Below are 22,591 nucleotides of genomic sequence, written 5' to 3' on the forward strand. Positions count from 1 at the left end.
GCTATCGATCGTTCTGGAGTAGCTTCAGGAACTGTATCTCTGCAAAACTTTCACCTTGCTTTGAAGTTTTATCTTCAAGCTCCTTGTCATCAAATTTAACGTGCATAGATTCTTCAACACAGAGTGTTTCGAATTATACACTCGTATGCCTTTGACCTTTCGAGTAACCTAAAAAGATTCCTCTTTGGGCCTTGGCATCAAATTTCTTTAGGTAGAGCTTGTTGTTCAGAATGTAACATGTACATCCAAATTGATGAAAGTAAGAGATATTGGGTTTTCTTCCTTTAAAGAGTTCATATGCTGTTTTCTCCAAAATAGGTCTAATATAGATCCCGTTTTGAACATAGCATGCCGTATTCATCGCTTCGCCCAAAAATGTTTTGGTAAATTGTTTTCATGAATCATGGTTACGGCCATTTCTTGTAAAGTTCTATTCTTTCTCTCTACAACCCCATTTTGTTGTGGTGTTCTAGGAGAAGAGAATTCATGGAAAATTCCATGTTTTTCACAAAAAGCTTCAAATGGCTCATTTTCAAATTCTCCACCATGATCACTTCGACTTTCAAAATTTTTGATTCTTTTTCGATTGAATTTGAGTGCGAAGCTACCGAATACATCACACGCAACATCTTTACTCTTTATGAATTTCACCCAAGTCCATCTGCGTAATCATCAACAATGACTAATCCATATCTACTTCCATATAAGGATGCGGTACTCAACCGGTCCAAATAAATCAATATGGAGTAATTCTAAAGGTCTTGAGGTTGAAACAATGTTTTTGGTTTTAAAAGATGATTTCACAATTTTCCCTCTCTCGACATGCACCACAGAGTGCATGCGAATGATAGTCAATGTACGGTAGCCCTTTCACAAGTTGTAACTTACTAAGCTTAGAGATTAATCTCCGGTTAGCATGTCCCAACCTTCGTGCCACATCCATTTCTTATCATTCACCGATAGTAGGCAAATCACCTTCGATCAGGCCGGTTCGGAAAAATTGATTTTATAGACATTGTCAACTCTCTTTCCTTTGAACACAATGGATTTGTCTTCCTTGTTGATTACCGTACGAGTTGGGTTTTTCAAAAAGCACATCATAACCATTGTCACAAAATTGACTAATGCTCAAAAGGTTATGTTCAAGACCATCTACCAACCATACATTATTAATTGAGGTAGAGGAATTACCAATAGTTCCCGTACCTATGATCTTGCCCGACCGGTTGCCTCCAAATTTCACATTTCCTCCCTCTTTCATTGTTAGGCCGAGGAACATGGACTTGTCTCCGTCATGTGTCTTGAGCAACCACTCGTCTAGGTACCATGATCTTTGCTTTGGCCTTGCTCTTAGACATACCCGCATCATTGACATTTTTAGATTTAGGTACCCATTGTTCTATGGGTCTGGAAGGTTAGTACTTGAGGCTTTACTCTTCACTTCTTGTACCTTGTGCCGTGAGTTGGGTTGCTTCGATTAACCATCACCTTAGGTTTTGGTACTTCGAAGCGAGAATCGTCTTCTTCGAAACTTAGACTTCGTAACCCTGCATTTTGGTTTCACCGAGACTGCGAGGAATAGGTTCGATCTTTTCGGGATCCTAACCTTTGAAGTTTTGGAATCAGATTTGATCATAGTCTTTGACTTAGAGTTCTTTGGCTTTGAAGTAATCTTAGCCTTAGAACTAGAAGCTTCGAGTTACGATTGAACAACAGCTTTCCAACTCAGCCCCTTCGGTACAAAGAATGTTTTCGGACCTTCCTTGATGCATTCACAACAAGACTTTAGATTGGTTTTCTCCGGTTTCACTTCGGAAAACCAATTCCTCTGCCATTGTTCTTGTAAATGCTATAAATCATAGAAGCCACTCGCTTCGTCAATGCCGAATATAATGAAATCTTCAAGAGCAATTTCATGATTACTTAAAGGTTTTTCATTACACTTCTCTTGTAGCTTCGACATAAGAACTGAGCTGGTCTTCATATGTTTTACACATGAAGTCAAAGCCCCTAAGTCCTTGTTCGAAGCTTTCGATCCAATAGAGTTGATTTTTGCCGTTGTACCAAATCGGCATATTTTTCTTTTAAATCCTTCAACTCATTGGTTCTTACTTCAAAATGTGTAAGAAGTTCTTTAAGTGACTCAACAAGTTCATCTCTCGGGAATTTTGGAATATACCTCATTTTCATCTTCGAGTCCGAATCCGATCCGGCTTCGAAGTTGCCGTTGCTACCAACCCAACAGCCTACCTTTGCATCTTCATCGGCTTCCTCTTTATCGGATCCAGCATTCACTACCCAAATCATCCCAGGTTGCCATTAAACTCGCTTAATCTGCTTCTTGAATTTGCTTGGTTTGAATGAAGACCTCTTTCACTTGTCCTTTGACTTTTCTCTTTGAAGATCGGGGCATTCGGCAATGAAGTGACCTGGCTTCTTACGATTGAAGCATCCCTTCGATCTTCTTTCCTTGAGCTTCGGAGTTACCCCTTCGGAGAGAAACTTTCTGTTCTTCTTGGCCGGATATTGAAGTCCGTTTGAGAGCATGGCCATTTCAAGAAGATTCGGTTCGGAGTCCGAACTTGATCGTTCTTCCTCTTCGATTCAACCACTTTGAGAGCTTTTGATGACTTGCCTTTGGATGGAAGAGCTATTGATTTACTCTTCTTAGTAGACTCATGTTCATTAAGACTTAACTCATGAACTTTGAGAGAACTAACAAGATCTTCGACACTTAAAGTGTTTAAATCTTTAGCTTCCTCAATGGTAGTCACTTTTGGTCTCCATCCGCAGTAAGCTTCGAGAATCTTGCTTACATGATCGAAGCAACATAGCTCTTCTTTAGAATCTGTAGACCAGAAACTAAGGTTTGAAACCTTGAGTACATCTCCTCAATAGTTTCATCATCCTTCATCTTGAATAACTCATACCGATGTACAAGCAGGGAGAGCCTTTGCTTCTTTGACCTTCTTGCTCCCTTCATAATTTGAACAGAGAAGCAAACATAGCTTTAGCAGTGGATTTGTCACTCATCTTCATGTACTCTGCTTTGGGTATGGCGGTGACAAGAGCTCCTCGATAATATGATGCTTCTTGTAGAGTTTCCTCGGTTCGGGAGTATGTTTCTTTCTATCCACAGCAGCTCCTTCTTCATCAAGAACCAAATCACCAACACCATCTTCCAGAATATCCCATAATTCTTCATCAAGGCTCATGATGTAACCGTAAAAGTTGGTCTTCCACCAAGAGAACTCTTCAAAGCATCTCCATTGAACTTTGGAACTTTTCCAACACTGGTTTTCTTACTATCACTATAATCATGTGAGACATGTTTATAGCTAGTATCACTAGAACCGAGAACCGGGAGGAGGAGTAGTCATGTTTTTCTCGGATCTTTGATCGTTGCACGGTTAAGTGTTACACAACGAGACCAAGGCTCTAGATACCAATTGAAGGTGAGAAAAACACAAGAAGGGGGTTGAATTGTGTTTTTAAAAATTCTTCGTTTCTCTAAACAACCGAATACACCGATCGAAGCTAAGTGAGACGGCTTCGAAGTGATGATCGAATCTAAATGCGGCGGAATAAAACGAGAGAGAGAGAAGAAGAACAACACAAAGCAATTATACTTGGTTCCTTCCACAATCCGGAAGTAGTCCAGTCCCCTTGCACTTCCAAGGAGATTTTCACTATGAGTAATATCGATTACAAATGCTCGAAGCACACAAGCAAGAGACTTCCAATGCTCAAGCACACAAGCAAGAGACTTCCTTTGCTCAAGAACACAATCAAGAGACTTCCTGCTCAAGCACAACTGCAAGAGACTTCCTAACTAAACAAAATTACAAGAAAATTGTTTAAGGTTGAACACTTGATATACAATCGAGGTGCTCACAATACAAATCGATACGGACTCAATGGACTTAAGAATTTCTAAGATATGACTTTGAGACACGAAATTCTAAGTGAATGCAGAACAATTTCAGCGAGAGGTTTGGTACTTGTGAAATTCTTTGTGAGTCTTTCGTTCAGCGTTCTTGCATTACCAATTCTCTAGGTCTTCACTCCTTTATATAGAGATGTGAAAGAGACGTTGTGAAATTGCCAAGCACACCAAAGAGTCGTTGTTGAAGCTTGATCTTTCACCAATGATCTTTTGCACGATTTGGTTGTTGTCCTATGAAGAACAAATTTGAAATCCATTCCTTATCCAAAGGAACATCTATGCAGCGAGACCGTATTCGGAGCTGTTTTCTTGTCTTGAAGCGCGTACACAAAACAGAGTAGTGGAGAACGTGGTTGTACAATTCGTACAAAGTACAATGTCAACGCTTTCGTCCAAATTGCAAACACATGCCTTCAAACACCTTTGAAATGACCGTTGCAAACTCCACTAATCCTTTGTTTGTGTTTTCGAATCCAATAGACGGCTTTTGCAATGATAAATCTTCAATTCTTGATTCTTTGCAAATCCGGTTGATACTCGGCTTACGGTGAAATGGCTTCGATGAGGCGGCTTCGATGATGCGGCTTCGATGGTTCGGCTTCGATGAGATGACTTCTGCAGCCTTCGATGATGCGGCTTCGATAATGTGGCTTCGGACCTCTTGTCTTCGAAGCACTATTCTTCGAGAGCGACTTACTTCAGGAGCGGCTTGACTTCGGAGCGCTTTTTCTTCGGGAGCAGCTTGTCTTCGGGAGCGCTTTTTCTTCAGGAGCAAGTTGCCTTCGGGAGCGTCCAAGCTTCAAATTTATGTTGTTTCCATAGCTCTTTATTTGCTCATTTAGAACCAATGATGATGTAACTTTATAATTATGGTCCCGTACGCTTGAACAAATATTAGCTAGTCCAATTTACAATTTTTAATACCTTGTTATCATCAAAACTCTTTAAGGTTCATTGTCAAACCCATTTTGTTCCAACAAACGTAAGGATACAAAAACACTTAAAAAGATACATACAGTAGAAACTCTTTAATTTAATACTCGGTAAATTAATAAACTCTCTAAAATTATAAATTTGTCCGGTCCCGACTTGGGCCAATGTAAAAAATTGAAAAACTCGATAAAATAATAAGATAATAATTTTTCGGAAGCTCTCTTTATAATTTTCGGTCTCAAGAAAATCATAAATTAATAATTCATAGAAACCGAAAAAAAAAATATTAAGAACACATTGAACACATTTGTTCCTCTTGTTTACATTTACCGTACTTCAAAAGTCATTATTGATTTCCAATGCATATGAACACAAGAGTTACTAATTTACGTTGAGTCACAAGGTTCGCCGCAACGTAATTCTAAGAGGCATAGACTAATTTGCCTTTTTGTTTGGTATGTACAAGTATAATTACTTAAAACCTCTTTAAATTAATAATTATTAATTTATCGATAAATTAATAACTCTCTAAATTAATAAATTTCTCCACCCCGACATTATTAATTTATAGAGTTTTAATCGTACATATCAACCATCAAAGAGATAGTTATACCGACCATAGGAGTTGAACCCATTGAGTTAACTTCTAATCAAATAAACCGATCTTCATTGTTGACTTTCAGCATAGTAGACTTTGCCATTGTGCTTTGCTCGTTTTCTCTTTATTTATTTACTTTTATAAAAGCTTTGGCTCGTTGTCCTGATAAGATTAAAACAAATTGATAATAAATTGAAAATCTCAAGACGGCTAGCATAATTTTCGGACTAGATCATATCAAAAATTTAAGCTCATTTTGTCATCTACCTAAATTCCTTCCCTATAAATACATCGACACAAACATCTTGTTGGCACCCTCACCAAAGAAAGTTACATTTAGCAAACATGACTTCCTCTGCTAGTAAATTCTACAACATCTTCATTTTTGTCTGCCTTGCCTTTCTCTTGATTTCCACATGTGGTACAAATTAATCAAATAACCTATATTAATAATTTCTCATTTATTAATCCTTATCTATGTTCCTAATTAATTTGCTTTATTGTTATTTTCTTGCTTTCTATGTGTAGAGGTGGAAGCAAAACTTTGTCAAAAGCGAAGTAAAACATGGTCAGGACCTTGTCTTAACACAGGAAACTGTAAAAGACAATGCATTAATGTGGAGCATGCTACTTTTGGTGCTTGTCATCGTCAAGGCTTTGGTTTTGCTTGCTTCTGCTACAGAAAATGCGCTCCAAAGAGTATATCGTTAACATTATTCTTTAAAACAATTATTAAAATGCCAAAACCATAATATAACAATTAAAATGCAAGAATTAATCAGTATAATTGATGTATGTCACCTCCAGATACATGTGGTGCAAATAATCAAACAACCTATGTTAATAATTGTTCATTTTCTAATCCATATTTTTGTGTTCTTAATTTTTCATTTTTTTCTTTTTATATGTAGAGGTGGAACCAAAACTTTGTGAAAGACGAAGCAAAACATGGTCAGGACCTTGTCTTAACTCAGGACATTGTAAAAGACAGTGCATCAATGTGGAGCATGCAACTTCTGGTGCTTGTCACCGTCAAGGCTTGGGTATTGCATGCTTCTGCAAGAAAAAGTGTTGAGCACTTTGTTTATGATCAATCAATTTCCACCTTTATATGATATTTCATAAAAGATATAATAAGAGTTTGAAGAAACTACAAAGTAAGTGTAAACGGGTTTTATATGTCGATAAAATTTACTACTTTGTCTATCACTTTGACGTGACAAAGTAGTAAATTTTTATTGCATATAGTGTAGAATTAATTTACACTTACTTTGCAGGCTCCTTCATTTCATGAATAATGGGTGGAAAAGAAAAATATTCTAGTTTTATTTTATATATATGTATGTTACTATGCATTATTATATTGCATATGGTTGTATGTTATTTATATATGTATGCCTTTCAATTTGGTAAAAAAAAAAAAAAAATTGTCTTTGAATTCATAATTTATTTTGAGTCTTTGAATTCATAATTTATTTTGAGGTAAAATTGGACGTTCAAACACATAATTATATGTATGCCTTTCAATTTGGTAAAAAAATAAAAAATTGTCTTTGAATTCATAATTTATTTTGAGTCTTTGAATTCATAATTATTTTGAGGTAATTTTGATTGAGGTCAAATTGGACGTTCAAACACATAATTAAATATAAATTACTCACATTCTTTTTTTATGGTGGCCGAGGTTTGAACCTCGGACCTTGCATATATTATGCATTGTCCATACCAATTGAGCTAAGCTCACGAGGACAAATTACTCACATTCTAATTATATTGGTGCGCAATAATCTAACAAAATTAAAAATAGAAAAGGAAACAAAAAGTGTAAGGGGTGCATAAACCAAAAAGTTTATCAAGAAAACAGCTGAAACGAAAACTAGGAAATGTCTAACCTATTACGAATACACACTTCTGTAATCCAAAGGAGGAATGACATACCAACAATGCAATTCAGAAATTTGAAGAGTGGTGGAGGCAATTTCATCATCACTATGATTGAGTTCACGGTATATAAGAGAACATAATAAAAGACAAACTTAGCAAACTCAACGTTTTTTTAACCATATGTTCCTAAACAATTTTAAGAGTTCCACGTTGAATGAAATAAGGCATGAACATAAGTTTAGGAATGAGATCAATTATCATTTCAAAATTCGGTTTTGTAAGGTTGAGTTAAGTTTAACCTAAAAGTTCTAAGATAGCATCAGAGCATATTCAAGTTCTCTTGGACGCTATTAAGTCACCGCTATCGGATCTTCCGAGTCACACTAAAGATGACCAATCATGGACGTGAGTGTGAGTAGTTTAGTTGTGTTAAAAGTCACACATTAAATAAAACAATGTCTAAACATAAGTTTATAAGTTGGGCGGTCTTTACCTTGCCGATCTGTTTTTATCAAGTTGGTTACCTAATAAAAAATAAGTCAACTAAAGAACACCCCAACACCATGTACCTCAAATACAAACTGATCCGACAAAGCATCCAAAGACAACGCCCCACATATGGCTACCACGAAACCAATAAAAATCAAACACAAACACCAAATTAGCCGACTCCAAAAGCCAAAGTCAAGGCGAAGCACAACGGCGAAACAAATCTTGTTTCAAACGCTCAAAAATCTATCGTGAGTGCCGACAAAAAAAAAAAACATTCGTTGCTTGCACCAAAACCCCTCCAAAATAACCACCCAACCGACAAAAACCGTGTAACAACACCTCTACTTCTCTTCCTCAATTGAGCACAGATCAACACCCAAAAATCACCACCTAAAAAACACACAATACCCTAAGGAACCACCGTAAACAAAGAGCCGATATCTTGAAAACAACAGATCGTTGCTTGCACCAAAACTCCTCCAAAATAACCACCCAACCGACAAAAGCTGTGTAACAACACCTCTACTTCTCTTCCACAAATGAGCTCAGATCAACACCCAATAATCACCACCTAAAAAACACACATCACCCTAAGGAACCACCGTAAACAAAGAGTCGATATCTTGAAACCAACTACTCCCCGCTAACACCCTAAACCAACGCTCTTTCAAACCACCACTCTACCCCTAGTCCGGTAGGTGATGACACTTTAACAAGCCTATGATCTAGAATCTAACCCCCGGTCCGAGCTTAAAAAGTGGTTTAAGACTAATTGAGAGGTTATGAGCTATGATTGTGTTCATTTAAAGCATAGTTGTCCTTTTCTCTCTTTTGACTAGTTTAATTCGAGCTATCGAATCGTACCTGCTCATGAGCTTGATTCCAGTCAAGTTTGAGTTTAAAAAGAAGTTCGTGATGAACTCGAGTCAAGTTTCAAGTCGATTTAATTTTATCGAGTCGAGCCGAGCTTAACCAAATTTGACTCGGCTCGACTTGTTTCCGACCTTAATTTTATTTGACAAAATTTTCATGTATACATTAATTGAATTATTTGTTCAAATTTAAATAGGAAACTATACTATTTTTTAAAAAGCAAATTCCGTAACCAATAAATATATATTATTTGCTTCATTGTAGTATATTATTAGAAACAAACATCTTTTAGTAGTTTTTTTTTTGACAAAATAAAAGATATTCATTCATTCAAATTGAAAGAGTACATCGATATAATGCAAATTCGCTAAAAACAAAAAGGATGTATCTCGTGAACAGGCTCACAACATCCATGTTTATAGCATAAAACGGCAAAGTACAAATGCCTACACATATGACTATTTTTAAATCTCCGGAATAACCATGTTTCCGGATCTGCAACGTGGATGACGCCAAAGTCATTGATTGGATCCGCACCGGATCGAAGTTGATCCGACAATGCCGAAGCGATCAAATACCCGAGAGAAACAAGAAAAACAAACAATGTCGCACAAAGACGACGAACAACCAACGTCGCACGAAGACGACGAAATCACAAAATAAAACGAAATAGATGTGAAAATCACTTATTTCAATAAAAGGGAAATAGAAAATTGAGTTAGAGGGGTGATTTTGGGTCAAAAATTGACCCTAAATCACCTCTCCTTGGTGGATGAAGGAGAAGAAACTAGAGTCTCTCAATATGGAAGAATCCACGAGGAAGTAGTATAAACTAAAGAACTCTCAAATCATGAATCCGCCTACGGTACAACGAGTGCTAAACGGTAAGGCAACACATACAAATAAATTTCTTTATTTTATTTTTGTTGAGTTTCACTCAAAATTTGATGTTTGTGTTTCGGCAAAATCGTGACATGAATATTTGGAGTAATCATAGCACGATTTTGGTTCATAAATTGAAGTTTTGATTCGACAAAAATCGGGCCACGATTTGTAGAGATCGGTGCACGATTTTGGATAACATTTGGTTGTACTATGTACGAACCGGAAAATCATGGCACGATTTTGGGAAATTCGGGCATGATTTGACAAGACCCGAAACACTATATAAGCACTCATTGACCCATTTGTTAAAAAAAAAAACTTGCGAATCTCATGGAAACCAAATGAGATGACTTTTAGGGTATTTAGATACTAAAGATTCAGAGACATTGAGTGAGGTTCAAAGCTTCATGATGTGAATCTTGGAGAACCAAAAGAAGGCTCATGGGAGAGGGTTGGTTCCTTTTGGGAAGAGATTCATGGGGTTGGGTAACACATCAAAGGAGAGTTTTTGTGAGCAACTTGGATGAGTCTTGGGAGACTAAAAGAGAAAATCTTTAAGAAATCAAAGGCTAAGGGTTGGTTCTCTTTTGGGGTGAGATTCTAGAGTTGAGAAACACCATGGTAGAGTGAAAATCATGGGAAGAGATTGGAAAATGGGTAGAAATTAGGTTTGTTACTGTTGAGCTTGTTGACGTTGATATCTTATAACCATTTTGTATATATTTGTAAAGAACTCATTGATATGGATTAGAGAGGTCAATCTCTCCCTAAGAGTAGGTTATTATTGGATCGAACTGGATAAACATTTCTTGGTATTGTTATCTTTTCTCTACTCTCTTTATCTTATTTATTCTTTGGTTTGATTGTGATTTTGCTTTACACTTGGTTGTTAAATTAGAACTAGATATGTTGTTATTGCTTGTGGTTATTTTTAATTATTGGTTGTCATTGATATTTACGCCAAAAATCTAAATTTCATTGATGTGAGATTTGAAGTTACCGAAATCACAACCGTTTAACTTAAAATTATCATAAATTCAAAATTGCAGGTTCAAGATTTAATTGAAAGTATCAGGTGAAAGTGAAACGGGAAAAATACACAAGAATTTCTCAACCCAACTCTTACAATAAGGGGGCAGGGGCTCACACATAAATATCAAAGCTTCAAAATCTTTGTTAGTGCATAAAGTTGACAGGCGACAAATCAGAGTTTCTAATGTGGACTCCAAACACTCTCTTAAGAACTTTAATTCACCCAATAACGAATCACACAAGTATAACAATTTGAACATTTCTACAACTGGAAATTACCATGTCTACTTTTTTTCTTTAAAAAAAAAAACAAGTACTTAAAAATACAAATATTTTTTTTTTGGCAGGGGGTTTAAACCCCAAACCTTGCATATATTTATTATATATTGTCCCTATCAACATAGTTAAATTCAAGAGGACAAAATACAAATGTTATGCACAACCGAGCGCATGTCTTATTCTAGTTTAAAAATATTTATGATTAAAATCAATTATTTTTATTAATCTAATGATTAAAAGTGATTGACAATGTAATATATATTTTTTTACACTAGTATCGCACAGTATCCTCGAAACAATTATCCGTTACGACATGTGTCACCTCCAAATTATTTGATAATTTTACTAAATAACTTTGTCAATTAGCTCCTAGAAATAATGTATAGGCTAATCCAAACCATTTTAAAACAATAAATTAAAATATGATTTTTTTACAATAAATTTTGCCTGTTTTTGGCTCCTAGGCACACTATATGGGTGGATTAAAACAAATTGATAATACTAAATTGATAATATCATAAAAAGAACCTCGACCGGACTATATTGATTTCTATATATATCAAAACAGACATAAAAAATTTGTGTGCTCCTTCAACGTCATTTACAATAATAGGAAATCATGACTTTCTCTACAAGTAAATTCTACACCATGTTCATGTACCCATGTCTTGCCCTTTTCTTTATTATTTTTGTCTTAAGTTTAGAGGTGGAAGCAAAAATTTGTGCAAGGGGAAGTAGAACATGGTTGGGCCCTTGTACTATTAACTCTGATTGTCGTACAAAGTGCATCCAACAAGAGCATGCAACGTACGGTGCTTGTGGCGGCTTTGGTTTGGATTGTGTCTGCTACATGAATTGTTGAGCATGTTTCTATCAAGCAATTTCCACCTTTGATGTTTCTGGAAAAATAAAATAACTGTTTAAAGATTTTTTTTTAATTTAGAATAAAAGATAAAATTGTCAATCAACTTTGAATTAAATTTGATGATATGGCTTCAACCTAAAATCAAAACCCAAGTTAATATTTTATGTTATTAATTTGAGTGTTGTGCGTTTATTCATATATTCATTCTTTTTATTTTTAGTTATGTTGAAATTGTGTTACTTTCGATGTTCATACTACCGTATGTGGGTCTCTTTAAGGAATAGAAGTGTGGATTTTGTTGTACTGCCTTTGTTAGTTTGTTTGCTTCGTTACGGTAAAATTAATTTGATATGAAATTAAAGTGGGATTTGCTCTACTTTTAAATACAAGCTTCTCCAACATTTGAAAAGCTTAAGGGAAGATAATGACTCAATTAGTATAGAAAATGATTATGATAACCTAGCGTGTTGAAGTTTGTTGTATGTCCCACATCGCTCGTGTTCCCGGGCTGTCGAGTGTATAAATATACTTGAGTTCCCTCCTCCTTTGAGCTAGCTTTTGGGATGAGATCCAAGCATATTTAATCTTCCTATCACACCGTCAACCTATCACATCACTCATATTACTATCCTATTGTCTTTAGTCTTTATTTCGAGGTGTGTATACACCCTATCCTATTGTCTTTAGTCTTTATTTCGAGGTGTGTATACACCCTATCCTATTGTCTTTATTCTATTGTCTTTATTTCGAGGTGTGTATACACCCACATGGGGTGTACACGTATACCAAACATTTTCCTTTTCCGTCTTTATTTCGAGGTGTGTATACACCCACATGGGGTGTACACCGTATACCAAACATTTTCCTTTTCCAACTTATTTCGATTTATTTCGAGGTGTGTATACACCCACATGGGGTGTACACTGTATACCAAACATTTTCCTTTTCCAACTTATTTCGAGGTGTGTATACACCCACATGGGGTGTACGTATACCAAACATTTTCCTTTTCCAACTTACAATACCATCTATTCGCTATGTTAAATATGCATGGTATTGTAAGTTGGAAAAGGAAAATGTTTGGTATACAAAGTGTACACCCCATGTGGGTGTATACACACCTCGAAATAAAGACAATAGGATAGTAATATGAGTGATGTGATAGGTTGACGGTGTGATAGGAAGAGAGAGAGAGAGAGAGAGAGAGAGAGAGAGAGAGAGAGAGAGAGAGAGAGAGAGAGAGAGAGAGAGAGAGAGGGGGAGGGATGAAAAGGTTACAACGAAAAGAGTTGTAGTGTGGGTTTGCATCTCAAGCCTTCGTATTGAACCACATAATGATACTTTGAAGGTTCGCATCTCAAGCCTTCCAATCGAACCGCATAATGATACTTTCCTTTTGTGGTCGGGACTTAGGATCATGTCCTTAATCTAGAATTTGGAGGGTTACACTCCATATGCTTTTGCTATGATAAGTATGTCCAAAAATAAAACTTTTGTACAGAACTTGGTGTTGGTCCTATGTCCACGGCCGAAGGGCATGAATCTTACTCGGTTGTCCAAGTCTAGACCCTAATGGAAGATGACAATATGTGTCCCAAACAGAATCGTTCTTGACGTCCCTCAACTGGGTTGTCAAAAAATAAATAGCCTAACTAATATTAGTGATAAGGCAAAGGTGGTTGATGACCACTAGTACGTGCGAAGAATGCAAAAGGGAAATATATATTTTTTTTTAAGAAGCCAAACTAGCCAACAGAAATTGACACGGAGAGAATCAAACCCGAGACCTTGAGAAGGCTATGCAAAAGGGAAATATTGATACCATGTTCTTGATCTATGCAAAAGGGAAATATTGATACCATGTTCTTGATCATAAGGAGACAATTTTATTAGTGGCAAGGCACTTAAAGAAGACAACGAACGATTGTTGCTTCCTATCGCTGCCCAATTTAAGAATGTTTGTCATAAGATGGGGTGAAGGAATCAAACTTTTCCATATCGCTAGTATGTTGGGCAAGGCAGCCAGGAACAAAAGCGGTGACCAAGAATGGAAAGCTTGTCAGGGATACCATGAAAGCAAATTTAATTTGTTGGCTTTATAAAGAGAGAGTGTATTTGAAAGCAACTTAAGAGTAAAAGATACTTTCTCTTTTTGCAATACAAGAGCTACCATGATTGTTTGTGAGATCCTCTATTTAAATCACCAGAAAATTGTGTCTTTTATCTCTCCAATAGGAGGACCATGTTTTACTACTTTCAAATAAAAGAGGAGAAAAATCTACTTATAATTATTCAATAAAGGGATGCAAGATTTGATAAAGAAGGCTAAATGAAGGTAGATGAAAATGAAAATAAAAACACTTGATTGTATAGTTTCTAGCTACTATAAAGTATAACGGAGCAAAGGAAACATTGAAGGTGAGAAAAACACAAGAAGGGGGTTGAATTGTGTTTTGAAAAATTCTTCGTTTCTCTAAACAACCGAATACAACGATCGAAGCTAAGTGAGACGGCTTCGAAGTGATGATCGAATCTAAATGCAGCGGAATAAAACAGAGAGAGAGAGAAGAAGAACGACACAAAGCAATTATCTTGGTTCCTTCCACAATCCGGAAGTAGTCCAGTCCCCTTGCACTTCCAAGGAGATTTCACTATGAGTAATATCGATTACAAATGCTCAAGCACACAAGCAAGATACTTCCAATGCTCAAGCACACAAGCAAGAGACTTCCTTTGCTCAAGAACACAATCAAGAGACTTCCTGCTCAAGCACAACCGCAAGAGACTTCCTAACTAAACAAAATTACACGAGAAAATTGTTTAAGGTTGAACACTTGATATACAATCAGAGGTGCTCACAAAACAAATCGATACGGACTCAATGGACTTAAGAATTTCTAAGATATGACTTTGAGACACGAAATTCTAAGTGAATGCAGAACAATTTCAGCAGAGGTTTGGTACTTGTGAAAATCTTTGTGAGTCTTTCGTTCAGCGTTCTTGCATTACCAATTCTCTAGGTCTTCACTCCTTTATATAGAGGTGTGAAAGAGACGTTGTGAAATTGCCAAAGACACCAAAGAGTCGTTGTTGAAGCTTGATCTTTCACCAATGATCTTTTGCCTCGATTTGGTTGTTGTCCTATGAAGAACAAATTTGAAATCCATTCCTTATCCAAAGGAACATCTATGCAAGCGAGACCGTATTCGGAGCTGTTTTCTTGTCTTGAAGTGCGGACACAAAACAGAGTAGTGGAGAACGTGGTTGTACAATTCGTACAAAGTACAATGTCAACGCTTTCGTCCAAATTGCAAACACACACCTTCAAACACCTTTGAAATGACCGTTGCAAGCTCCACTAATCCTTTGTTTGTGTTTTCGAATCCAATAGACGGCTTTTGCATTGATGATTCTTCAATTCTTGATTCTTTGCAAATCCAGTTGATATTCGGCTTTTCCGGTGAAATGGCTTACGATGAGGCGGCTTCGATGATGCGGCTTCGATGATGCGGCTTCGATGATGCAGCTTCGATGAGATGACTTCTGCAGCCTTCGATGATGCGGCTTCGATGATGTGACTTCTGGACCTCTTGTCTTCGGGAGCACTATTCTTCGGGAGCGACTTACTTCGGGAGCGCTATTTCTTCAGAGCAGCTTGACTTCGGAGCGCTTTTTCTTCGGGAGCAAGTTGCCTTCGGGAGCGTCCAAGCTTCAAATTTTTGTTGTTTCCATAGCTCTTTATTTGCTCATTCAGAACCAATGATGATGTAACTTTATAATTATGGTCCCGTACACTTGAACAAATATTAGCTAATCCAATTTACAATTTTTAATACCTTGTTATCATCAAAACTCTTTAAGGTTTATTGTTAAACACATTTTGTTCCAACAATCTCCCCCTTTTGATGATGACAAACAAAAATATTTAAAATTGATCAATTGTTGTTAATCTAATTAACAAGTTGACTTTGGGGTTACGAGGTTTGTAAGCTCGAATGCGAGGTTTGTAAGCTCAAACTCCCCCGAGTACGATAGTCTTTAAGGTGAGGTTTGTAAGCTCCCCCTAAGTTCTATCCAGGTTAATTAAATTCATTTTGCGCGCAATAAATATTATCGTAACTTAAAAGCAAAATTGAATCATTGAAAGAATTAACTTATAGATAAGAAGAATGGTTCAATTAACTTTACTTGAATTTTGATACTCCTTCGTTCATTCATAGCTTATACCAATAAGGTAAAAAGATAGAAGTTTTTCAAAAATTTCAAATGCCATTAATGGGGCTCGAGCCTTTAAATACTTGTCACATATACTCCCCCTTTTGTCATTATCAAAAAAAATTAAAATAAATCTAAGCACAAAAGACAAAAAGATATGAGAAAAACTCAAACGTGAGAGAGTATACTAAGCAATGAACTAAATAAATCAGAGCAAAAATCATGTATATTCAATTGTCGAAGCGGCTAAACGGTCGAATCGGTAAGCATTCGAAGCAAAAGAAATAAGACAAGATGATTTCGAAGCAAGGACTAAGAAAATAAAACAAACAACAAACAAAGAAAAACACAAGGGTGTGCAACTAAGGGTTGGTTTGTTGTTGTTTCTTCATCTCTTCCATTTCTTCAATCTTCTTCTTCAACAATTCTTCAAGTTGTTGTTGCCTGCGAAGAAGAGCTTGTTCCCTTTCTTTAGCTTCTTCTTCTTCTGTGCCATCTGTTTCTTCGAAGCTTACACGGCCTTGCTTCTCTGGTCAAGTAATCCGTTTCAAAGAAGAAAGGCTGGTTTGCCAAGAGCAAGTGTAGAGCTTCTTACTCTCGGACTCGATTCACATGCTCCATTACCCTTCGACCGAAGCTTGCTTGACTACGATGCATTTGACCTTGATTTCTTCAATAACCCCACTGCCCGGTTACGAAGAGATACCCGGGAGTCTTCATATGCACCCGTGAGATCAATCGTCCTTCTTTGATCCACCAGGATTGTGCATCCGACTCAAGATTGTCGAAGCTCAGTAATTGATATATCCAGATTCCGGGATGTTTGTGGGTGGATGTTCAAGGATTTCAAGATCGAATCACCGATTTCTAAATCTTGAATAGGGTTAGGAACTGGAATGGTAAGGTGTGTTTGTGTGTTAGAAGATGTAGGCTGGTCGAAACAATGTGTGTGGTGGAGGTTGAGGCTGGAACATTGACTAGAGAGATGTCAACATCCATGGGAGTTGGTTCGGGGAGAGTGTTCGGGTAAAGGTTGAAGTTCGGTTTCGGTTGATGGTTGATGTGGTGAAGTTGTTGTTTGATTGTTGAGTTGGGGGTCAATGATGGCTTTTGGTGATTGTGGGGGTGTTGTGGGTTTATGTGGTTCAGGTGTTTGTTGATGAGGGTTTTACGAAACAACATTTTCGAAGCCCGCTTCGGAGTTGTTTCGAGGCTTTTTCGAGGCTTTGTCTATGGGTAACTCACTCGAGTAGTGGAGAGCAAGATTGTCTAAGACGAAGTGTCTTCTATTGGTTCGAGTGCTGATGGTGAAGAGGGTGAAGTGGGGATAGAGGTGACCGGAATCCGGATTACCCGATGCGGGGCCGGCTTCGAAGGGATAGTACTAGGTGCTTTCGTAACCGCTTCGAAGCTTTAACAAACCACTTCCTTGACTTCTTCGGACTTCTTCTTGAAAAATTCATCACAATTCTCCAGTACCCGAAGCCTTGAGCCTTTGATCCCTCTCCAAATTGTATTGAGCTTCTTTCCTTTTTAATTCGGCTAGCATCCGAACAGCTTGCCCATCGCCTTCTTTCTCCATATCGAAGTTACTTCAACCATTGGAGTGAAGGTTAGTTCGTATGCCTTCTTCTTGTGCTCATTTGCCTTTATCCCATCAAGAGCTTTATTCGGATGCTCTTCTCGTGATGATCCGACTACGATCTGTCCTTGCTTCTTTTTATGGGAATAGAAGCAGCCCCGATTTTCTTCTTCTCCATTCTATCTCGCTAACTTATCGGCGGCGTATTCCTTAGCCATCCTTTCCATGTTGGAGTTACTTCAAACATAGAGTTTTTCAACTCAAGAGGAGCTTTCTTCTTCTTCAACTTGGGATCGGCTTCTTCTTTCTCTAACTCGTCCAGAGCTTCATCCAACTTCTCTTTATGGTAGACGGTTTCGGTCTTTCCTCTCTTTCTCTTAACAACTTTCGGTTGCTTGACCTTATCGCCAGGCGGCTCCGGGAGCACTTTTAACTTTCTTCACTTTAACGGGAGCGGCTTCATCCCGAGTGCTTGCATCTTCCTCCAAGATGTACTCGGCTACTAAATTGGCTAAGATTTCGGGGTTGCTTTCTTTAAAGATGGGAGGAAAGTCCCCGATTATCTCGGTCCTCGGCGCTTGTCATCTCTAACCACTTTTCATCTTTAGGGGCTTCTTTGAAGAACTTCATAGAGTGTAAGCTCCTCGCTGCGATAGTCCTTTCGGCGGTAGAGACTTTGAAACATTTATCGAAGCACTCCTTGTCCTTTTTAAGAACTCCGGCACCACTTCCTTGATGAAAGATTTCGACAGACAATCTTCCATAGGGTACTTGTTTTCTTTCTCTTGTAATGCTTTCGTTTATGGCCCACAGAGATGATCCATTACATATCTTGGGAAGTTTATCTTTTCCAAAATAGCCATGAAGTAAATTGCTAGCTTCGTTGATTGTTGGGTTGGTCGGATCCTCCTGCTCTTTGAAAGAAGCAATCATTACCGAACTTCACCAACATCCCGTTGTGAATCTCCATTTCGAAGGCTTTGCATCTTTCTTCCCACCCAAAAGAGTGTTGTAGTAACCTTGTAGCGGGACATCTTCCTTCCCGACTATTTCTTGGAATCTTCCCTCTGCATGCCTTCTACAAGCTTTAGCTATAACTTCCTCGGTGATGGTTATAGGAATGCCCATCACTTCGGACCTTATTTCTAATTTGTCAAATGATGTAGGATTCATATCCATGACCATTTTCCCTTTCTTTGACCCAGCTTGTTTGCTTACAACTTTTGCGGGCTTTTCATTGTACACTTCAGCTTTTAACCAAAAGTCCTTGACCAAATTCACATATGTTGGCCCATTTAGCATTACGAAATACTCGGATGCCTCCGTGTTTCTATTAAACCTTCCATGTTTACTTCGTACTTCTTGAGTGAAGTAAAATCCACTCGGTGACTCTATTTGGACTATCAAGGATTCCCATGGAATATCCATAGTCTTTTCTTTGTAGATGGACCCGGATTACGATACGCTTTGCTTGTTTGATGTAGATTCCGAAACTTTTGAGCTTGATGATGCCATTTGATGATTGACGAAGATTTGAAGAAGATGAAGATTTTAGGGTTCTAAGGTTGAGAGAATGCGCTTACTTCGCAAAAGGTTTGAGAGCAAATGTGTTTGTTGTGAGTGAGTAGTGTGTGAATTGACAAAGTGTTAAAAGTAAAACGATTGCAATTCAAAAGAGACAAACAAACATAACATTAATGACAAAATTGGGGGCGCGTGAAAAGTACTTTCATAGCTATTAAATCATCATTGCCTTTTTTAGTTATACACCAACACATACGGGCCACGTAAGAAGTTCACAGAGTAACTACCAAGTTAGTGGGCCGAAGTTACTTTAAAAAGTAACTCCCAACGTTTCCACTAATTCAACTATTCGAAGAAACAAATCCGGCTTCGGACTTCGGATGCCGATGTCATCATCGAAGCGAGTTTTCCTCGGAACCTCAATAAAGAGCTTCGATGGACTACCGCTTCGAACTAACTTCGAGAACCTAAAATCCTATTCGGGAGCAAGCAAACATTTAATCGGACACGAAGTGCATGTTCAAATTTTTCTTTATAAAATCAAATCTTTCAACGGTTAAAGGCTTAGTAAATATATCGGCCCATTGATTTTCGCATCAATGAATTGTATATCTAAAATTCCTTTTTGAACATAATCTACGATAAAATGGTGTTTGATTTCAATGTGCTTAGCTCTTGAATGCAAAATTGGATTTTTAGACAAACAAATAGCGGTATTATCACAATAAATGGGAATACGGTTAGCGGTTATACGATAATCTTCCAACCGATGTTTCATCCAAAGTAGTTGTGTACAACAACTTGCGGCTGAAATGTATTACGCTTCGCCGTAGACATAGCAATAGTTGTTTGTCTTTTGCTAGCCCGGGATATAAGATTATCACCAGAAATTGACAATTGCCCTTTGGTTGATTTTCTTTCAATCCTATCACCAAGATAATCGGCATCACGAATCCAATTAGCTTATAATCTAAGGATTTCCTATAAAGGAGTCCAAGATTAGTTGTTCCCTTCAAATACTGAAGATTCTCTTGACGGCGAGTCATATGAGATTCTCTAGGATCTGATTGGAATCTTGCACACAAGCATACACTTTGAATAAAATATCCGGCCTAGATGCGGTGAGGTATAACAAAGAACCAATCATACCTCTATACGGCTTCGATCTACTTTAGCTCCTTCATCTTCTTTGCTCGGGTTGCACGTAGGATGCATTGGAGTGTTCATCACTTTACAATCTTCAAGTTTGAACTTCTTCGAAGCTCCTTTGTGTACTTTGATTGATGAACATAGACTCCATCTTTGCATTGATTGATTTGAATGCCAAGGAAGAACTTCAGCTCTCCCATCATGCTCATTTCAAATTCATCCTGCATTAACTCGAGAAAATTCCTTGCAAAGAGATGCACTAGTAGAACCAAATATTATATCATCAACATATATTTGCACAACAAGAATATCTTTCCCAAGGGTCCTTCGAAGAGTGTAGTGTCAACTGTCCTCTCTTAAAATCATTTTTGATTAAGAAATTACTTAGTCTATCATACCAAGCTCGGGAGCTTGTTTCAAGCCATATAGTGATTTCTTCGGTTTAAAAACATGGTCGGGATATTTAATATCCTCAAATCCAGGAGGTTGCTTAACATACACTTCTTCTTCTATGACACCATTGAGAAATGCACTCTTGACATCCATACTGATATAATATTATGCCATGATTAACCGCAAAGGAAAGAAGTAACTCGATTGCTTCCAATCTTGCAAGCTGGAGCAAACGTTTCGGTGTAATCAATGCCTTCTTGTTGACTATACCCTTGTGCAACAAGCCTTGCTTTGTTTCTTGTTACTTCACCTTGCTCATTCGGCTTGTTTCGAATACCCATTTTGTTCCAATAATGTTCTTGTGCGAGGTTTGGGTACCAGATCCCACACATCATTTCTTTGAAATTGATTCAACTCTTCTTGCATAGCTAGGATCCATCCATCATCCGAAAGTGCTTCATCAATTGTTGTAGGTTCAATCATTGAGATTAGTCCAATCATTGACTCTTCTTGTCCGAAATGTGATCTTGTTCTTCTTGGACTATCTTTGTTTCCAATGATTAGCTCCTCGGGATGTGAAGACTTGTGTTTGAATGTGTTTACGGGAGGATCTTCTTGATGTGAGCCATCTTGTGCTTCATCGAAGCGGTTTCATCTTGCGCTTCGATGTGGGTTCGGCTTGGACTATCTTCGGACTCGGCTATCGATCGGGTTCGGAGTAGCTTCAGAACTGTATCTCTGCAAAACTTTCACCTTGCTTTGAAGTTTTATCTTCAAGCTCCTTGTCATCAAATTTAACGTGCATAGATTCTTCAACACGAGTGTTTCGAATTATACACTCGTATGCCTTTGACCTTTCGGAGTAACCTAAAAAGATTCCTCTTTGGGCCTTGGCATCAAATTTCTTTAGGTAGAGCTTGTTGTTCAGAATGTAACAAGTACATCCAAATTGATGAAAGTAAGAGATATTGGGTTTTCTTCCTTTAAAGAGTTCATATCTTTTTCTCCAAAATAGGTCTAATATAGATCTGTTTTGAACATAGCATGCCGTATTCATCGCTTACGCCCAAAAATGTTTTGGTAAATTGTTTTCATGAATCATGGTTCTGGCCATTTCTTGTAAAGTTCTATTCTTTCTCTCTACAACTCCATTTTGTTGTGGTGTTCTAGGAGAAGAGAATTCATGGAAAATTCCATGTTTTTCACAAAAAGCTTCAAATGGCTCATTTTCAAATTCTCCACCATGATCACTTCGACTTTCAAAATTTTTGATTCTTTTTCGCATTGAATTTGAGTGCGAAGCTACCGAATACATCACACGCAACATCTTTACTCTTTATGAATTTCACCCAAGTCCATCTGCTGTAATCATCAACAATGACTAATCCATATCTACTTCCATATAAGGATGCGGTACTCACCGGTCCAAATAAATCAATATGGAGTAATTCTAAAGGTCTTGAGGTTGAGACAATGTCTTTGGTTTTAAAAGATGATTTCACAATTTTCCCTCTCCGACATGCACCACAAAGTGCATCCGAATGATAGTCAATGTACGGTAGCCCTTTCACAAGTTGTAACTTACTAAGCTTAGAGATTAACCTCCAGGTTAGCATGTCCCAACCTTCGTGCCACATCCATTTCTTATCATTCAACGATAGTAGGCAAATCACCTTCGATCGGCCGGTTCGGAAAAATTGATTTTATAGACATTGTCAACTCTCTTTCCCTTGAACACAATGGATTTGTCTTCCTTGTTGATTCCGTACAGTTGGGTTTTTCAAAAAGCACATCATAACCATTATCACAAAATTGACTAATGCTCAAAAGGTTATGTTCAAGACCATCTACCAACCATACATTATTAATTGAGGTAGAGGAATTACCAATAGTTCCTGTACCTATGATCTGCTGTTGGTTGCCTCCAAATTTCACATTTCC

The 22,591-nt window shown here is 37.5% G+C and overlaps 1 protein-coding gene across 1 annotated transcript; it reads left to right on the forward strand.

Moving 5' to 3' along the window:
* The first annotated feature begins 5,790 nt into the window (after positions 1-5,790).
* Positions 5,791-6,922, forward strand: LOC146896733 (defensin-like protein 19). The gene is made up of 3 exons (XM_085739175.1): positions 5,791-5,898; positions 6,006-6,176; positions 6,389-6,922. Exons 1-3 carry the CDS (start codon positions 5,823-5,825, stop codon positions 6,550-6,552), a joined length of 411 nt encoding a protein of 136 aa, XP_085595301.1. The 5' UTR covers positions 5,791-5,822; the 3' UTR covers positions 6,553-6,922.
* Positions 6,923-22,591: the final 15,669 nt, after the last annotated feature.

The sequence above is a fragment of the Medicago sativa genome, chromosome 8 (genome assembly GCF_051527215.1).
Source record: "Medicago sativa cultivar Bolivia chromosome 8, Bolivia_mono, whole genome shotgun sequence".
NCBI classification, from domain to species: domain Eukaryota; kingdom Viridiplantae; phylum Streptophyta; class Magnoliopsida; order Fabales; family Fabaceae; genus Medicago; species Medicago sativa.

Coding starts and splice junctions, on each gene's coding strand:
- LOC146896733 (XM_085739175.1), top strand. CDS start 5,823: ATGACTTCCTCTGCTAGTAAATTCTACAACATCTTCATTTTTGTCTGC. Junction 5,899..6,005: donor TCTCTTGATTTCCACATGTG/GTACAAATTAAT, acceptor TTCTATGTGTAG/AGGTGGAAGCAAAACTTTGT. Junction 6,177..6,388: donor CAGAAAATGCGCTCCAAAGA/GTATATCGTTAA, acceptor TTTTATATGTAG/AGGTGGAACCAAAACTTTGT.